This window comes from Gadus macrocephalus, chromosome 1, assembly GCF_031168955.1.
Source record: "Gadus macrocephalus chromosome 1, ASM3116895v1".
Classification (NCBI taxonomy): Eukaryota; Metazoa; Chordata; class Actinopteri; order Gadiformes; family Gadidae; genus Gadus; species Gadus macrocephalus.
The window spans coordinates 19,852,630-19,869,270 of NC_082382.1; the positions used below are offsets into that span (position 1 = coordinate 19,852,630).

A 16,641-nucleotide genomic window follows, 5' to 3' on the forward strand; every position below is an offset into this window, starting at 1 on the left:
TTAATGCATATCAATCACTATTGACAAACATTATAATATTTTGTGGAAGGGAACAAACACGTTGGGTACAAAGCCGGAAGGCTATCACCTTTTTAAATGTCAAGCCATATCTATAAACAATTTATTCCTTATATGGTAAAACACAGTTGGCATTGTTGGCAGTGCCTTACAATATCGAGAGCTTCATGTTCGCTTGAAGCTTGTGCACATTCAATGGTATAATATAACAGATGTTGTTATATACTCACAGGGATAAAGGCATGAATCAGGGGTAAAAATAGGCTGCCACTCAGCCTTGGGCACGGCCTTACCAGAGCATGGCAGACTCCTGGAGGAACATTCTGGAAGAATTACATCATGTGATCTGTTTCACTGTTTATACGGTGGGGCTCAGTTGTCTTTCTGGCCTTGTCTGTCGCTCTGTCTGTTACGTTTTTTCTAGCAGAAGATTAAAAAAACACACTGAATGGTAATCAAGCTCACTAATTTAGCATGAAAGTAATGCTGTTTCTATGTATCTATCTGTGCTCGTTCATTGCTAAGTGTTGGGTTTACAAATTCCGACTAGAACCATTTTGTAAGCAAAGGGAGCTGGGTCCACCTGAGGGAAATGGAGGCCGGGCTGTGAAATAACTGCAGTGTTTTATTATCATTGTATGATGATGAATGAGCGAGGGGGAGACACTGATGGTTTGTTCCAGAGGTCCAATGGTCACAGCCTATTCCATTATTTCAGAGCCCCCCCTCAACCCGGCCTTCCACCCCCCCCCCCCCCAGCAGGTGACACGAGGTGGGGAAGGACAGAGCTGTGGGGGAGCAGTGTTGGTTCAGGAAGAACCAGGGGTCGAGATACAAGAGGATGAAGTGGACTAGGAGGAGATGGAGCAGGACACTGAGGGGGAGCCAAGGACAGGTACATTTTATAAACTGTACAATCGTTTTGTTCGAATAATTGGATGAATAATGTTTATAAATTCATATAAAATAATATTTCTGCTCATTTACTTTTTTATGGAATGGATCATGCCGTTCAATAAACTTATTTGACTAGTAATTCAAGTATTTCTTTTACATTCATTTTATATAACGATTATAATTTCTGTTTCTATAATAACTTTTGTTAGTAACTGTCTATTATTATGCATTAATTGTAATCATAGTTTTTAATCATACTTTTTTTTAAATGTCACTGCTTTATTCTAAACCATTGATAAACGCATTAATAAAAGTAGTGGACTTTAAATCTTCCTGTGATGTTGTTTCATCCGATGCTCACAAACCTAGTTAGCCTTTCCCCGTCGATGTAAAAATAGACTGACAGTGCAGTTCCACAGAAGAAGGCTCTCTTGACCTCATAGACATTTACCACTTGGTATATGAGTTTGTCTGATTCTATGAGTGACAGGTAGGCGACGGAAAATGTCAACACATACGGTTGAGTCAGCATGCTAAAAGAACTACATGTCCAGGGGAAGGATTCCAGGGGGACGTCTATCCTTCTCCAAACTAATTATGGAAGCACTGACCACTGAGAAAGATATTGGCCAGTAGTCTTGGAACCAGACAAAGCAGCGAGCTCATGTTTTATTCGCTGTCTGGTCAGCAGCTCTAGCCTGGTCTGGGACAAATCCTAACCGTTTATCTCATAAGGGACGGGTTAGATGTGTTCAGTGTTTCCTGATACAATGACAGCTAAGATGGCTGCGCTGATGTAACTACATGTGTGTGTGTCTTTGTGTGTGTGTGTGAGAGCAACAAAGATTGTTTGTGTGTATGCATGCATCAATGGGTGTGTTTGCGCGTGTGTCTGTCTGTATGCTAATATCTGTATGTTTTCAGTCTTCTATAGGTATAGAAAGATGATGGAGAGGAGAATGAAAGGGGTGTGGCAGTGGACAGTGTCCATACAGAGACACAGACACACGCGTACACAAAGATGAAGACGCTTTTATACACACATGCACATATTCTGGCTTACACACAACACATACACACATAAAGATATCGGCGTACACAACAAAAACATGTTCAGACTTGCTCACACACACACAAAGACGACTGAAAACAGAGATATTAGCTTACAGACACACACACCAGACCATTGATACATGCATACACACAAACAATCATTGAAACACACAAACACACACAGGTAGGTACATCAGTGGCAGCCATCTTGGCTGTCATTGTATCCGGAACCATTGAACGTATCAAACCCGTCACTTATTAGACAAACTGTTTACTATATATTCTCTCCATAATTTTTCGATGCCTCCTTTTCCCCAAAGAATATTCTCTCAAACATTTTCTAATCTTCTAATAATAATTTTTTCTCCGATTTTTTTATTCTCCATAATTTTTCTCCATCTTTTTTGAGAGAGCAAATTGAGAACCGTGTTGGTCCTAACAGGTGATCCGCTAAAGGGGTTCCGCTCTGCTCATCACCGATAGAAGGTTACAAATTATTTCCACAGCTATGGCAGTGGAAAACTGTTAAAATACATTTTGGTAAGGGCTAACCCAATTATGATTATATTATATATTATAGTTCAATTGCCTCAGAAAGTAAACAAAAGCAATCTTTGCAAAAATATATGAAGTTGAACACTGAAAAATCATAGCCAGTCTTGAGCTGGCCGTGTTGTCTATGACGCAGGGAGACAGGCACACAGTCACCAGGGGGGTCTGATTAGCACCGCTCGGCAGCGATGACACCCACCACGCCTCCCAGATCCCTCACTGTTCCAAAACTGTCCCCATGAGCTGTGGCAGATGGGGTGTACGTCCCTCAGCCACAGATTTGCTTCCCCCCCAAGTTCTTCAGGCGCTCCTTTGTGCCGGCAGCCATTGGTAGCCTGTTTTCCCTGTTTGTTCTGTTTGTCATCACTTCAGCATTTACTTTGCATTTCTTTAAGCATTTCCGTAGCATTACTTTACCACTACTTTGTGGTATTATATTATACTTTGTATCTCTTCCTTGACTGCTGCTGTATGTAACACAAGAATTTCCCAACTCTGGGATTTATAAAGTTTTATCTATCTATCTATCTATCTATCCCAAATGAGCACTTAACTTTACTTGAGGCTTTTCTCACTGCCTACTGTTTTCAGTTTCAATACATGAGGGGTACAATATGAAAGCATTGATATTTCAAGCTAGCTCCAGTCTAACCTCTGCTCTTCACCTCTGTACCTTCAATAACTTTAATTACTCACTTAAGGTGTTACAATTCATGAGACTAAATCAGCAATGGTGTTACCGTTCATGTTTGTTTTTGTTGATCAACCCGGTTTACCACTTGCAACTTGGTTAACTGATTGGCCAACTATTTTTTTTCCCCTTCTTCATTTGCCATGATTTTACTTTTGACAAGATTATTTTGGTAGGCGAGGTTCAAGTTGAAACTGATAGTACAATCGTATCCCTTTGGTGAGTATTTGTGACTGGGTCTTTGCTGCACTGTTTACTTTATGTGTCATCAGGTCTTTAGCTTGCAATGTTGAACTCGCTGGGCTAATCTCAGGTCTCAAGTGCCCTTTAACCTTGACGTTCCCGTAGGCTCTTTAATGTCATGGCCTCTCACATTTATAGGCCTCGTTGTTATCATTGTTGGCACAGTTGTATGGTATAGTTAGGTCCTCTTGGGTTCGTACTGGACACACCAGTAATTCAGAGTGTTACTGGTATCTCGAATGTGTTGGAGGCTCAGACAAGTGAATGATGAATGACTATGTTTTAGTATTTAAGTCACTGGCGTGTCTGTGTCCCATCTATTGTATACTGTAATATTGTATATGGTGTGTTTTTATACATTATTTAGCATATGTTGTATTGATACCTAAAGATTTTTCCCTTTGGGATTAATAGTCTTAATTTATATTCTATTGTGTGATGACTCGATATCCTGTTTTATTTATTGTAGCTTCCTATTGGTCAGCTAAGCCATAGTATTCCTTCTCATGTCTGTAACTCCACAAGCTCAGCTAATGAAGCATTGTGCAGGTCTTGTATTGTACTGCTCAGAATCATGTGTAGTGTACACAGTGTATTCGAGTGTACTATGACTCCAGCTATGTTCATGGAATCAACCGTTTCCTGTCATGTTATCTTCTACTGCGCCCACATTCTGTATGGCTTTTATTTTATGAGCCTGAATAATGGAGACATTGAGCAATAAACGACAAAGGACACAAAAGGATAATGAGTAAGCTTTTTATTCTACGTTGCCAATACCGTCGTCATATTGTATGACGCCCGGGATTTCTCAACAAGCGATCTTATTCTTCGTCCTTTGTCTGTGAAAAGGAAAAAAAGTTGGTTAGATGTACATATGTTCAAGAGTGAATGTTTGGGTCATGAAGAAGTACCAGTGAGGGTGAGGAGGTTACCTTGCCAGTATCGCGGCTCTTAGCCCTCAGCTTGTTGACCTGAGACTCAGCGATGTCAGCCCGCTCCTCAGCCTCCTCCAGCTCATGCTGAACCTTCCTGCTCTTGGACAGGTAGGAGTTGGCCTGCTCCTCCTGTTGGACCGTTCACAATGTGTTAGGTTTCAATGGGATCCACTGAAAGCCAGGTCACAACCATATTCATGAAGCATAGGTTAGGGTTGGCTTACCGCTTCCTCAGACTGCCTCTTGTAGGCCTTCACCTTCAGCTGCAGCTTGTCAACCAGATCCTGGAGCCTGCAGATATTCTTTTTGTCCTCCTCAGTCTAAAGTGTCGGTCAAGGAAAAGGAAATTTAAAAGGTGGAGAGGTGGTTTCTTTTCAAAAGTAATCCTTCAAAATAGAAGCTCTAAGTGATATGTATGGTATACCTGGTATGAGAGTTCCTTCACTCTCCTCTCATATTTGCGGACACCTTTAACAGCGTCTGCTCCACGTCTCTGTTCAGCCTCAACCTCGGACTCCAGCTCGCGTACCTTTTAGAAATCAATCGCATTCGATTACACTCACTTCCTGATGGTCTGGAAGTACACATAGATCTGTGGGACATTCTCTTACCCGGGACTCCAGTTTCTGGATCTGCTTCTTGCCACCCTTCAGGGCCAGGTTCTCAGCCTCATCCAGGCGGTGCTGCAGGTCCTTCACTGTGACCTCCAGGTTCTTCTTCATCCTCTCCAGGTGAGAGCTAGTATCCTGCTCTTTCTTCAGCTCCTCAGCCATCATGGCAGCCTGAGATCGTAATCATATTGTTAATCAGGAACATCTTTAAGTAACCAATGATCTTTCAAACACAAGGCCTTAGATATTTGATCGACCTACATCAGTGATGGCCTTCTTGGCCTTCTCCTCAGCATTCCTGGCTTCCTGAATGGAGTCGTCCACCTCACCCTGGACTTGGACCAGGTCAGACTCAAGCTTCTTCTTTGTGTTGATAAGGCTTGTGTTCTAAAAAGTATAATAGATCATTTCATTAAGTCGAGCTGAGCACTGACTTTGGCCAGTCATGCATACAAATAGAGAATGTTTTTGTGATCGTTTGAGCAGTTTTTTAAGGGAATAACCTGGGAGTGCAGCAGTCCAACACGCTCGCTAGCATCCACCAGCTCAGTCTCAGCCACTTTGCGGCCTCTCTCTGTCTGTTCCAGAGCTGCCCTCAGCTCCTCAAGCTCAGCCATCATGAGGCCGTTCCTACGCTCCACCATGGCAGCTTGCTCCTTCAGGTCATCTGCTGCTCTGATGGCATCGTCGAGGTGAATTTGGGCATCCTGAAATGATCAGCAGGAGGACATCGTGATTAATATCACATGCTAAACCAGTGTTTTGATTGGTGGAATACAAACATCGGTCTTAACAGTGGACTGGAGTCCTGTACCTTGAGTTGTCCCTGCACGTTCCTCAGCTGCTTCTGGGCCTCAGCAGCCTGGCGGTTGGCATGGCTCAGCTGGATCTCCATCTCGTTCAGGTCTCCCTCCATCTTCTTCTTGATTCTCAGGGCATCATTCCTGCTCCTGACCTCAGCATCCAGAGTAGTCTGCATGGAGTCAAGTAGCCTCTGGCTGTTCCTCTTGATCTGCTCCATCTCCTCATCCTTCTCAGCCAATTTCCTGTCAACCTCACCCTTGACCTGGTTGAGCTCCAGTTGGATACGCAGGAGCTTGGACTCTTCATGCTCCAGAGTTCCCTATAAATATTGTATTGACTGTTAAATGAAGTGTTGGCCATTTTGAAATTGTGCATATTTTATGGGAAATACATATTGAGGCTTCACCTCAGCTTCCTCCAGGGCTGTTTGGATCTCAGACTTCTCAATCTCCGTCTGCTTCTTGGCCTTCTCCAGCTCATGGATGCTCTTACCAGTCTCACCAAGTTGTTCGGTCAAGTCAGAGATCTCCTCTGTAGAAGGTAAAATATGTGTACTTTCAAGTAAGTTATGCAGAGTTCTATATCTGTATGTCCAGCATGTGGCTGAAATGTGTAAAGGATATGTTGTGCTCATTGGAGAACTTACGCTGCAGGTTCTTGTTCTCGCGCTTCAGTGTCTCCAGATGATCCAGAGTTTCCTCGTAGGAGTTCTTCATCTTGAAAAGCTCAGTGCTGAGAGAACGAGTCTCTTTCAGGGACCCCTCAAGCTCTGCCTGTCCCTCCTCATACTTCTGCTTCCACTCTGCCAGAACCTGAATAACATAATACATAATATCATAGATCTGGCTCTCTAACATGATGCTTTGTTGACAGTGTAAAACCCCAAAGAGAGAGCAGTATTACCTTGTCAAAGTTCCTCTGCTTCTTGTCAAGGTTGGCAGCCAGTCCGTTAGCCCTCTCCACATCAATCATGAGGTCCTCCACCTCACCCAAGAGTCTCTGCTTGGTCTTCTCCAGAGAGGCACACTTGGAGTTGGTAGCCTCAATCTGCTCCTCAGCATCCTGAAGGCGCTGAGCCAGCTTTTTCCTTTCATAATAATAATAATAACAATAATGATTGAGGAACTGAATTGTATTTTTTTAAATGAAACCGACAATAAACCAGTACATTTGACTCACTTGGCCTCCTCCAGCTCCTCAGTGCGCTGGATGGCATCAGTTTCATACTTGCTCCTCCACGTAGCCACCTCGCCGTTGGCCTTGGACATCCCCCGCTGCAGCTCAGCCTTGGCCTCCTGCTCCTCCTCAAACTGCTCCCTCAGGAGGTCACAGTCGTGGCGGGCGGATTGCACACCATGAGCAAGAGCATTCTTGGCCTACAAGAGAGGAATTTGAAATCTGCAATTAGGGACACGTATCTTCACAACAGCAAATTAATAAATCCACTTTTCAATTATTATTTCCAGTTTAATGTTTTATTTATTATGGCCTACCTTAACCTCCTCCTCAACATGTCTCTTCAGCTCCTCCAACTGCTGTGTGAAGGCCTGCTTGCCTCTGGTCAGCTGGGACACAAGGGCTTCTTTCTCCTCAAGCTGACGACCAAACTCACCTGTTTAGGAGAAGATTTGAATGGGTTTTCACATAGAAGTATGTTGAATACGTAGTGCAACTAAATCAATTAATCTTGGATCAAGAAAGTAATCCGTATCTGTCAACAAATTCAGCCATAAGAGTAGAAGGTGAATGAACTCACCATTCTCAGTGAGCAGCCTCGCCCTCTGAGCGCTGGCATCATTCATCTGGCGGACGTTCTCGTCATTCTTAGACTTGAGCTCACTGAGCTGGTCCTCCAGAGTACGGCACATCTTCTCAAGGTTACCCTGGTCATTGGCATTTGTTTAGGTGAGTATGTTTTGCCAACTTGGCTCTTATTTTGTTTTACAATATATGCATTAACTCAATTTTACCTTCGCCTTGGCAACAGCTTCCATGTTGCTGGAGAGGTCGTCGATCTCCATCTTGAATTCGCTCTTCTCCTTCTCCAGCTTCTGTTTGACGCGCTGGAGGTTGTCGATCTGCTCTCCCAGCTCTGCGACGCTGTCCGCCTGCTTCTTGCGCAGAGCAGCGGCAGTGGCTTCATGCTGCAGGGTGGACTCCTCCAGATCACGACGCAGCTTCTGGAACTCAGCCTCGCGCTTCTTGTTCATCTCAATCTGAGCAGAAGTGGCTCCCCCGGCCTCCTCGAGCCTCTCACTGATCTCCTCAAGTTCCCTGGAGAGGTCAGCTCTCTGCTTCTCAACCTTGGCACGAGCAGCACGCTCAGCCTCAATCTCTTCCTCTAGCTCCTCAATGCGGGCCTAGGAATGAGAGATGGGGATGAGGGAATTAATACAGAAAAACACATTTTCAAATTGGGGATGAACTCGACAACGCAGGCTCACCTGAAGCTCCTTGATCTTCTTCTGAAGCTGGAGGCCCATGATCTGCTCATCCTCAATCCTGCTCAGAAGTTGGCTGTTTTCAAAGTCCTTCCTGTAAAATTCACAAGGTTATTTTTTGATGAATAATGAAAATGAAACACACCTCTCAAATTGCATGGTTAGTATTTTGTATATTATGAATAATTGCAAATATATATTTACTTCTTGATCCTTTCATCAGACTGCTGCTTATCATTCTCAAGGTCCATGAGGGATTCCTGAGCAAGTTTCAGATCACCCTCAAGCTTTCGCTTGGCTCTCTCAAGGTCCATACGAAGCTTCTTCTCTTGCTCCAGAGAACCTTCAAGCTTCATATTTCAACATTTGTTTGTTACAATACAACTCTATTATACAATGCATATACCTCTATAAATTTATATGAATATTATATCATCAAATGAACGTACATCATCCACTTGCTGTTCCAGCTTGGACTTGGCCTTGGTCAGAGTGTTGACTTTGTCTTCCTCTGCCTGCAGGTCATCAAGGGTCTGCTGGTGTGCCTCTTGGAGGGCTTTCTTCTCCTTTGACAGCTTGGCAACGCTCTCATCCTGAGAGGCCATCTCCTCAGTCAGGTTCTTCACCTAATATGCAGGACAGAAGGTGTTGGCACGCAATGGTTCAAAATCTTCATCCTCAGATGGATTGTATCTTCACAAACCTTGTTCTCAGTGGCGTGTTTCTCCTTCTCCACTTTGGCCAAGGTAAGCTCCAGGTCATCAATGTCCTTCTTGAGCTCAGAGCATTCATCCTCCAGCTTCCTCTTCTTGGCAGTCAGCTCAGCATTCATCTCCTCCTCGTCCTCCAGTCTCTCACATGTCTCCTTTAGTTTGGCCTCCATCTGGATCTTGTTCTTGATAAGTCCCTCACATCTTTCCTCAGCATCTGACAGGTTATCTCCTTCCTGTTTCACAATACAAAACAAATTCATGAACATTTCCATGGATTCTCCCAATCATTTTGTGGTAAACATATCAACAGGTATCACACGTACAGATGCCACTTGCAGCTGCAGATCATTTTTCTCCTGCAGAAGAGAGACCATCTTCTCCTCCAGTTCCTTCTTCTTTGTCAGGGCCGTGGCCAGGTCTGTCTTCATCTTTTCATAGTTCTCCTTCATCTGGGAAAGCTCCTTCTCAGTCTCAGCACTCTTCAGAAGAGGCTTGATCTTGTAGTACACCTTCATCCACGGCCAGTGTTTGACATTCATGAATGAGCGGATGTTGTACTGAATTGTGTAGATGGCTTCCCTATTGAAAAAAGTTAGCCAAAATTAGTAACAATAAGTATACACATTGTGTTAAGACTATCGCTACCAGAATCTTCAACTTGCCTCCTCTCCATCATCTTGATAAACTCCTTCCTCATGACATATCCCCGGGCGAGAGCCTGAGTCATTGTGACCAGGATTGCCAGCTTGTCATCTCGCATCTCCTCAAGTTGACCGAGCAGGCCAGCCTTGAAGAACACCTTGGAAGGAGATGGCAAATGGTCATGCATTCAGGTTTTGCCTGAAAACTCCTCAATATATCGAATACAGAAGAGTGTTTGGTGTTTACCTTGGTGTGGCCAAATTTGTACTCCTCATGGTTCACGTCAATTGAGCCAAGCAGCTTCTCAGAAGCCTTCTTGTTGTCAATAAACTGTCCCTCAGGGATGACGCTGGCATTCAGTACTTTGTACCTTAGATGAGAGGGGCCATGGTGATGTTTGTTATCATATTCTCACAATGTGGATTTTCCAAGCCCATAGTAGCGTATGATTGTTCATTAATGGTTACCTCTGCTTGAAGTCAGCGTAGAGGATTCTGCTGGGGAAGCCCTTTCTGCAGATTCTGATACCCTCCAGTACACCGTTACACCTCAGCTGATGGATAACCAGGAAGTTCTCCATAAGACCTGTTAATATGTATTTGCACATAATTAATAATGCCGTTAAATAATTCATGACCAATAAGCTTCTTCACCAAACCTTAACACAATGGTACTAGTGTAATTGTACCTGGAGTCTTTGACTCATTTGGAATCAGGCAACGCACAAAGTGAGGATGGGTGCTCCTCAAGTTGGTCATCAGCTTGCCCAGATTCTCCTGTAGATACAAGACGTTAAGTGCAAAAACATGAAGACAATGATAGATATATTCATGAAATGGCATTAGATCTGGTCGAGGCAAACATAAAATAATACCCTGAACTGTGAAGACACGGTTTGCATGGAACCACCCTTCTTCTTGGCGCCCTTCTTTGCACCGCCAACCTCTGGTATCAAACAGAAGGATTTTCATATTTGTTTTTTAAGTGACAAAAGTTCATGTACATTATAGTTGAAATTAACATCATAGTCCATATTCCAATTGATATTGTACCTTCCACTACGGGGGGATACAGGACAGGCAGCAGTTTGTTTCCAGACTTCTGGTAGAGTTGAACCACAGAGTCATTCAGGGGGTCCTTGTTCTTGTCCAGCCAGCCGTTGATGTTGTAGTCCACAGTTCCAGCGTAGTGCACCAGGGAGAAGTGGGCCTCAGCCTTGCCTTTGGCAGGCTTGGGCTTCTCAAATGCTTTGGTTTTGCCAAGATGCTGGTCGTACAGCTTGGCCTTGAAGGTCACATCTGAGGCCTTGGGGAACATGCACTCCTCTTCAAGGATGGAGAAGATGCCCATTGGCTGAGTAGAAGAAAACACACAAAGTGTTATGGTAAGGTCCGTTTGGAACAGTCCATGAATGCTCGGATCATCTCAGAATATCATTGTGTACCTTCTCAATAAGCTCAATGCAGGCAGCCAAGTCCATGCCGAAGTCAATGAACTCCCAGATGATACCCTCCTTCTTGTACTCCTCTTGCTCCAGGACGAACATGTGGTGGTTGAAGAACTGTTGCAGTTTCTCATTGGTGAAGTTGATGCACAGCTGCTCCATGCTGTTGAACTATTAGTTTGAAAGACGTTTAATCTCAGATCAATGAGAAGTTGAAATCCAGAAATGTTTGAAAAAAAGATGAGTTAATGATCAGCTCACATTAAAGATCTCAAAACCAGCGATATCCAGCACTCCAATGAAGTACTGTCTTGCTTGCTTGGTGTCCAGCATCTCGTTGATGCGGATGACCATCCACAAGAACATCTTCTCATAGATAGACTTGGCCAGGGCACTCACTGAGTTTTGGACCTTGTAGAAAAGCAGAAATTGCAGGGCATCATTACATTGAATATTGTTTTGCTAGCTTGGATTTCCTGATAAAGGTGATCTAATGGAATCAGACTTGACAGTCAAAATCAGCAGTCAACTCAAATTCTTTATATCTTTTCGTGTTATCTTGGTTACCTGAGGTACAGTCTGACCCTTGGTGACGTACTCGTTGCCAACCTTCACTCTGGGGTAGCAGAGAGCCTTCAGCATATCAGCTGAGTTCAGGCCCAGCAGGTAGGCGATTTTGTCAGCCTCTGTGAAAGAAACATGGACTATATTTATGGCACAGTTTACAGGCTACTGTCACATCTCATACAACATTTGACAACTTTGTAATTTTTTTATCTAAATCAATCTAAACTTGAGCAGTATTTAACAGGAAAGGTACTCGCCCTCATTGCCGTCTGGCTCAGCCTGCTCCTCACGCTGCTTCTGCTTGAACTTCATGTTACCGTGGTGAAGCACTGCACCAGTGAACTTGTAGATGCCCAACTTCTCATCATGACTGAAGCCCAGAATGTCAATAGCAGCCTGTATTTAAAAGAAAACATTTTTCATTTTAGTCATGAAGACGTGTTATTGCATAGCAACTACTACTACTAAAGCATCTTTGGAAAGAGATGCAAGTGTACTGGAAGTCAAGCTCACATCAGTAGCATCCAGCTCCTCTTTGTCATCGATACTAGCCACAGTGATCTGACCCATACTGCACATGGGGAAGTCGTAGGGGTTGGAGCTGATGAGCGTCATTTCTGGAGATCAAAACAGGACTCCATGGTTAGATTTTGCATGTAGTTAGTAGTTGATTTTGTCTTCATGTAATACACCTTGCTTTACAATGTACAGTTCCTGAGATGAAGTACCAATAAGAAGCTTGTTCACTGCTATAGGCTCTCTTGCCATAGCGTTGTGTTACAAGGCTCTTGATCATCCATCTTACCAATGATCTCAGGCTTGTGGTTGGTCATCATCTGGTAGAAGATGTGGTAGCCTCTCTCATCTGGCAGCTGGAATGTCACTCTAGACTTCTCCAGCAGATCTATAAGAATACATCATTAATGAAAAACTATTCATCCAAGTGTTGAAATCTATTCACCATCTGAAATGGATACTTACATGTCTCAATATCAGCACTAGCCAGTTTGCCACTAGTATTGAAATGGATCCTGATGAATTTACCCTGTTTTGGATAAAATTTGGTTATAGTCCTTCCTAATGATCAATCAAGTGGCTGAAGATGTACAGGCTGAAGTGCTCCATACTTACAAAGCGAGAGGAGTTGTCATTTCTCACGGTCTTGGCATTACCGTAGGCCTCCAGCAGGGGGTTGGCAGCGATGATCTGGTCCTCTAGAGATCCCTGTAGTTTCACATGGTGAGAGAGAATGAGAGGAGCAGTGCAACGAGTCCAGAGTGAACAGTTGTCCAGTGAACTAGTGATTTCGTACCCCCATTTTGTTTTCCTTCTTCTTTGCCTCTCCACCACTACCACCACCAACTGAGATTGTGGCAAAGTACTGGATGACACGCTTGGTGTTCACAGTCTTTCCAGCACCGGATTCTCCACTGTGTATAGAAATATGTTTTTAATATAAAGTTCTCAACTGTATCTTTTAAACACACCGGGTTGAACCGAAGCAGAACTTACGTGATCAAGACAGACTGATTTTCTCTATCTGTAGAAGAAAAAATAATCCATGTTAGACATGAAGATCTGTAGGACCGTGTGTTGATTTGTATTATTATCAAAGTTAGACATACCGGTAGCCATGAACTGGTAGGCATTGTCAGAGACAGAGAAGATGTGGGGTGGAGCCTCCATACGCTTCTTTCCTCTGTAGGCAGCTACGACATCTGAGTCGTACACTGGGAGCCACTTGTAGGGGTTTACAGTGGCGCAGAACAGCCCAGAGTAGGTCTGAAGGGAATAACATGGCAATGAACACCTAAACGCTTCTGTCAGTACTTCTTATGAGTATGCTGCATTTTACAGAGCAGGCTATCTATCTTACGTAGATCATCCATGCTGCATAACGCTCTTTGAGGTTATACAACACAGAGGCTTCATTGAGATAGGTCATCATGGCCATGTCCTCAATCTTGTCATACTTGGGAGGATTCATTTGTGTGACATCATCCTCCTTGACTGTCCTCTCCTAAAAGATGGAACGGATATTTTGTTATTTTAAATCTTGAAACTTTCACAACTAACTAGAGAGATCCTTGATTTGAACTGTGACGTACCTCCTGGGTGTCCAGCAGTTTCACGGTGACTTTGGCGCCATCCTTCTTGACGATGGTGCACTTGAGGTACATTTCCTTCGCGTCAGCCACGTAACCGGCGGACTTGGCGTCAAAGGGCTTGCTCTGGGCCTCGATCCTCTCCCTCTCTGGCTTACGAAGGTATATGGCGGCCTTCCCGTAGAGGGCCATCTCCGCGTCCGTGCTCATGGCGGCTGCTTACTGGAAGAAGATGGAGAGTTAGTCTTTCACGTTCAGTGACAGAGATGTGTCATTCAAATCAAACCTCTGTGCTGAATTGATCAATTTATAATCCTTCATTATAAAATAAATCGGCTTAGAAACTCACGTTTGGTTTCCCAGTCACAGAGGAACTGTCCAAGTGTTCTTCCTAAGGTAGAATAATATTGCATACCAGTTATGTTTGAATTGTGTTATAAATGTTAGTAATAAATGTTTTTGTTAAATACCTTCTTTTAACATTTTAGTTTATACCACAATAATATGATACTTGAATTAAATTGTATCCCTACCTATGTAAAGCACTATGAATGGCCTTTGTGATGGAAGGTTGCTATATAAATGCCTTGCTTATAACAATGCAGAAATACCAAGTAGCATAACTAATAATTCAGTATTCTTTTATTATTGCTGTTATTGCTATCGTCTTATTGCATTCATCTGTGAGATTTAAACTTGTTAATATAGTTAATACAGAGTAAATTAAGTTTAACGTAAGCATAGAGCAAGCATACTGTACTTCTTTCAATCAAATAATTATTATTTAAAATACTCATCATTACCACTGTTATCGTCATCCTCATCCGTATCCATGCAGGGTTTTACATTGCAACAAACACATGCGACATGAGCCTTAAAGTATCCACAACGCTCCAGCTGGTCCCCAACACTGCTGGCAGCAGCTGCAGCACAGAGCGACAGACTTACCCCTAGGTGGAACGTCTTGATCTTCCTTGCGTCCCCTCAGTCTCCCCATTCTTATATAGGGGCGATTCTGCAGAGCACACACATCCTCAATATGGGCATGCTCTCAATAGGCTCAGTTACATCTTCATATTCATTTCACATGGAGACGTGGGTGCATTTTGGGGTTGCTAACAATCGCGGAAAGGGAGGGTCTGATAGAGGCGTTGGCTGTGGATGCCCACGGATGATGTTCACTTTGGGGGATTTGTGTTGAAGTGTAAAAGAAAAGACATTATTCAGGTCTATTATTAGCTATAACACAACTCAAGTCTCAACGATCAATACTGTGCACTTTAAGTGTGGCTAAATAATTGGTTCTCACACAAATTATGCATATCCAGATATATAATGTCTATAAAATGTAATATTAAATTAAACATAAATATAAGATTTCAAACCTCTTTAATATTTATTTCAAATAATCTCTGGATACTGTAAAGTAACTGAATTAGTGGAAATCCAAATGTACAGTCTATTAATAAATGTGGTCAGTGTTTATTAATGGGATTGCAGCATTGCGACCATAACCGGCGATGTCCTTTGGGGTTGCTTAAGGGATGGAAGCGGCTTATCCACTATATGGCTTCATGCCTGAGTATGACACAATGACCGACCCACTGCTATGGTGTTTTGTGACATATATCTATGCATAAAAGATTGGTAATTACCATAATTAATGTTAACGTTGAACTGAAAAAATATAATTTAATACAATGGAGTTCGATTTTGAATAAAAGATCTAAGGGTTCAAGCAATAGTATCATACAGACATTGAACATATACATACAAATACACAAATATATAAATACCTATAAAATACACTTGCTGGTGTAAAATCAAAAAAATTGTATGACGATTTAGGATGAACAAAAAATTAAGCTAAAAATAAATAAATAGAAATGTCCCTGTTGGGTTTCAGGTAGAACCTTGTGTGTGTGTGTGTGTGTGTGTGTGTGTGTGTGTGTGTGTGTGTGTGTGTGTGTGTGTGTGTGTGTGTGTGTGTGTGTGTGTGTGTGTGTGTGTGTGTGTGTGTGTGTGTGTGTGTGTGATTGATCACATGTCGTTCATACATGAAAGAAAGTGTTACAGTTCTGTTTGACCCAAGAGCAGAACACAGAGACAGGACTGGAGTTGGAGTATGAAGGGTTTATTTGGAGCAGACCAGGGGTGAGGCAGGGGGTATGTAGGAGAGTGGGGAGCTTCCAGGCTGGAGGTGTTGATCCACAGAACAAAAGGCAAACGGAAACAAATAATAGATACGAGATTGCAACAGGAGTAGTAAGTGTTACTGTAATACTGGCGCCAGCTACGAATATCTACCACTGAAGTTCAGAGTCCGATCTGGGGACGACTGCAGGGAAACCAGGTGTGTTTGAAGGGGAGTTGATGAGCTGATGCAGGCCAGGCTTGAATAGTTGAGGCGTGCCCGGCACAGCACAGAGACAGACACAGGGGGAGAACACACAGCACAGAGACAGACACAGGGGGAGAACACACAGCACAACAGCTGTGGCTGTGACAGGAAGGTCCTTGTGTTCTGGGAGCTTGGTGATTGAGCAATGGTTTGATGTTTGACGGAAGGACCCCTCCTGGGTCTTGATTACATATCTTAATTCCGAGCTCATACAAAACATTGAGTTTGGTATTTTTTTCGTTTTGTTTCCATTTAGTTTGCTCTTGTGTTCTGTCTGTATGGATGTAGCCTAGGTGGGTTCATTTAACATAGCCTGCTCTATTTGTTTACGTGTTATCCTTTCATTGATGAGGTGTGAGGGTAACTTAAGATAAGCCAAGTTGACACCCGTAGACCATTACTAACTTTAACTTTGATAGACCACCGAATCCCCCAAAGTGGCAGTGAGTCATACATTGCCCCACTTTATGGCTCCAAGTGAACCCCTCCGCAGCAGTGAAAATCATAAAAGCACTGCGGCT

The 16,641-nt window shown here is 43.2% G+C and overlaps 1 protein-coding gene across 1 annotated transcript; it reads right to left on the reverse strand.

Annotated features, from left to right (window-relative positions):
- Positions 1–4,199: 4,199 nt before the first annotated feature.
- On the reverse strand, positions 4,200–14,777 carry LOC132457613 (myosin heavy chain, fast skeletal muscle-like). The gene is made up of 41 exons (XM_060051873.1): positions 14,668–14,777; positions 14,069–14,110; positions 13,723–13,941; positions 13,491–13,634; positions 13,240–13,396; positions 13,127–13,154; positions 12,927–13,044; positions 12,746–12,838; positions 12,596–12,659; positions 12,420–12,518; positions 12,128–12,231; positions 11,872–12,010; positions 11,615–11,733; positions 11,309–11,458; positions 11,048–11,218; positions 10,656–10,956; positions 10,478–10,548; positions 10,292–10,379; positions 10,071–10,188; positions 9,850–9,973; positions 9,624–9,760; positions 9,285–9,540; positions 8,952–9,194; positions 8,698–8,874; positions 8,453–8,598; positions 8,252–8,342; positions 7,778–8,167; positions 7,564–7,690; positions 7,301–7,419; positions 6,987–7,183; positions 6,711–6,894; positions 6,454–6,619; positions 6,214–6,338; positions 5,818–6,126; positions 5,507–5,710; positions 5,265–5,390; positions 5,004–5,174; positions 4,817–4,921; positions 4,617–4,712; positions 4,390–4,521; positions 4,200–4,296 (listed from the first exon to the last, which is right to left on the reverse strand). Exons 3-41 carry the CDS (start codon positions 13,927–13,929, stop codon positions 4,279–4,281), a joined length of 5,814 nt encoding a protein of 1,937 aa, XP_059907856.1. The 5' UTR covers positions 13,930–13,941; positions 14,069–14,110; positions 14,668–14,777; the 3' UTR covers positions 4,200–4,278.
- Between the last annotated feature and the right edge of the window lie 1,864 nt (positions 14,778–16,641).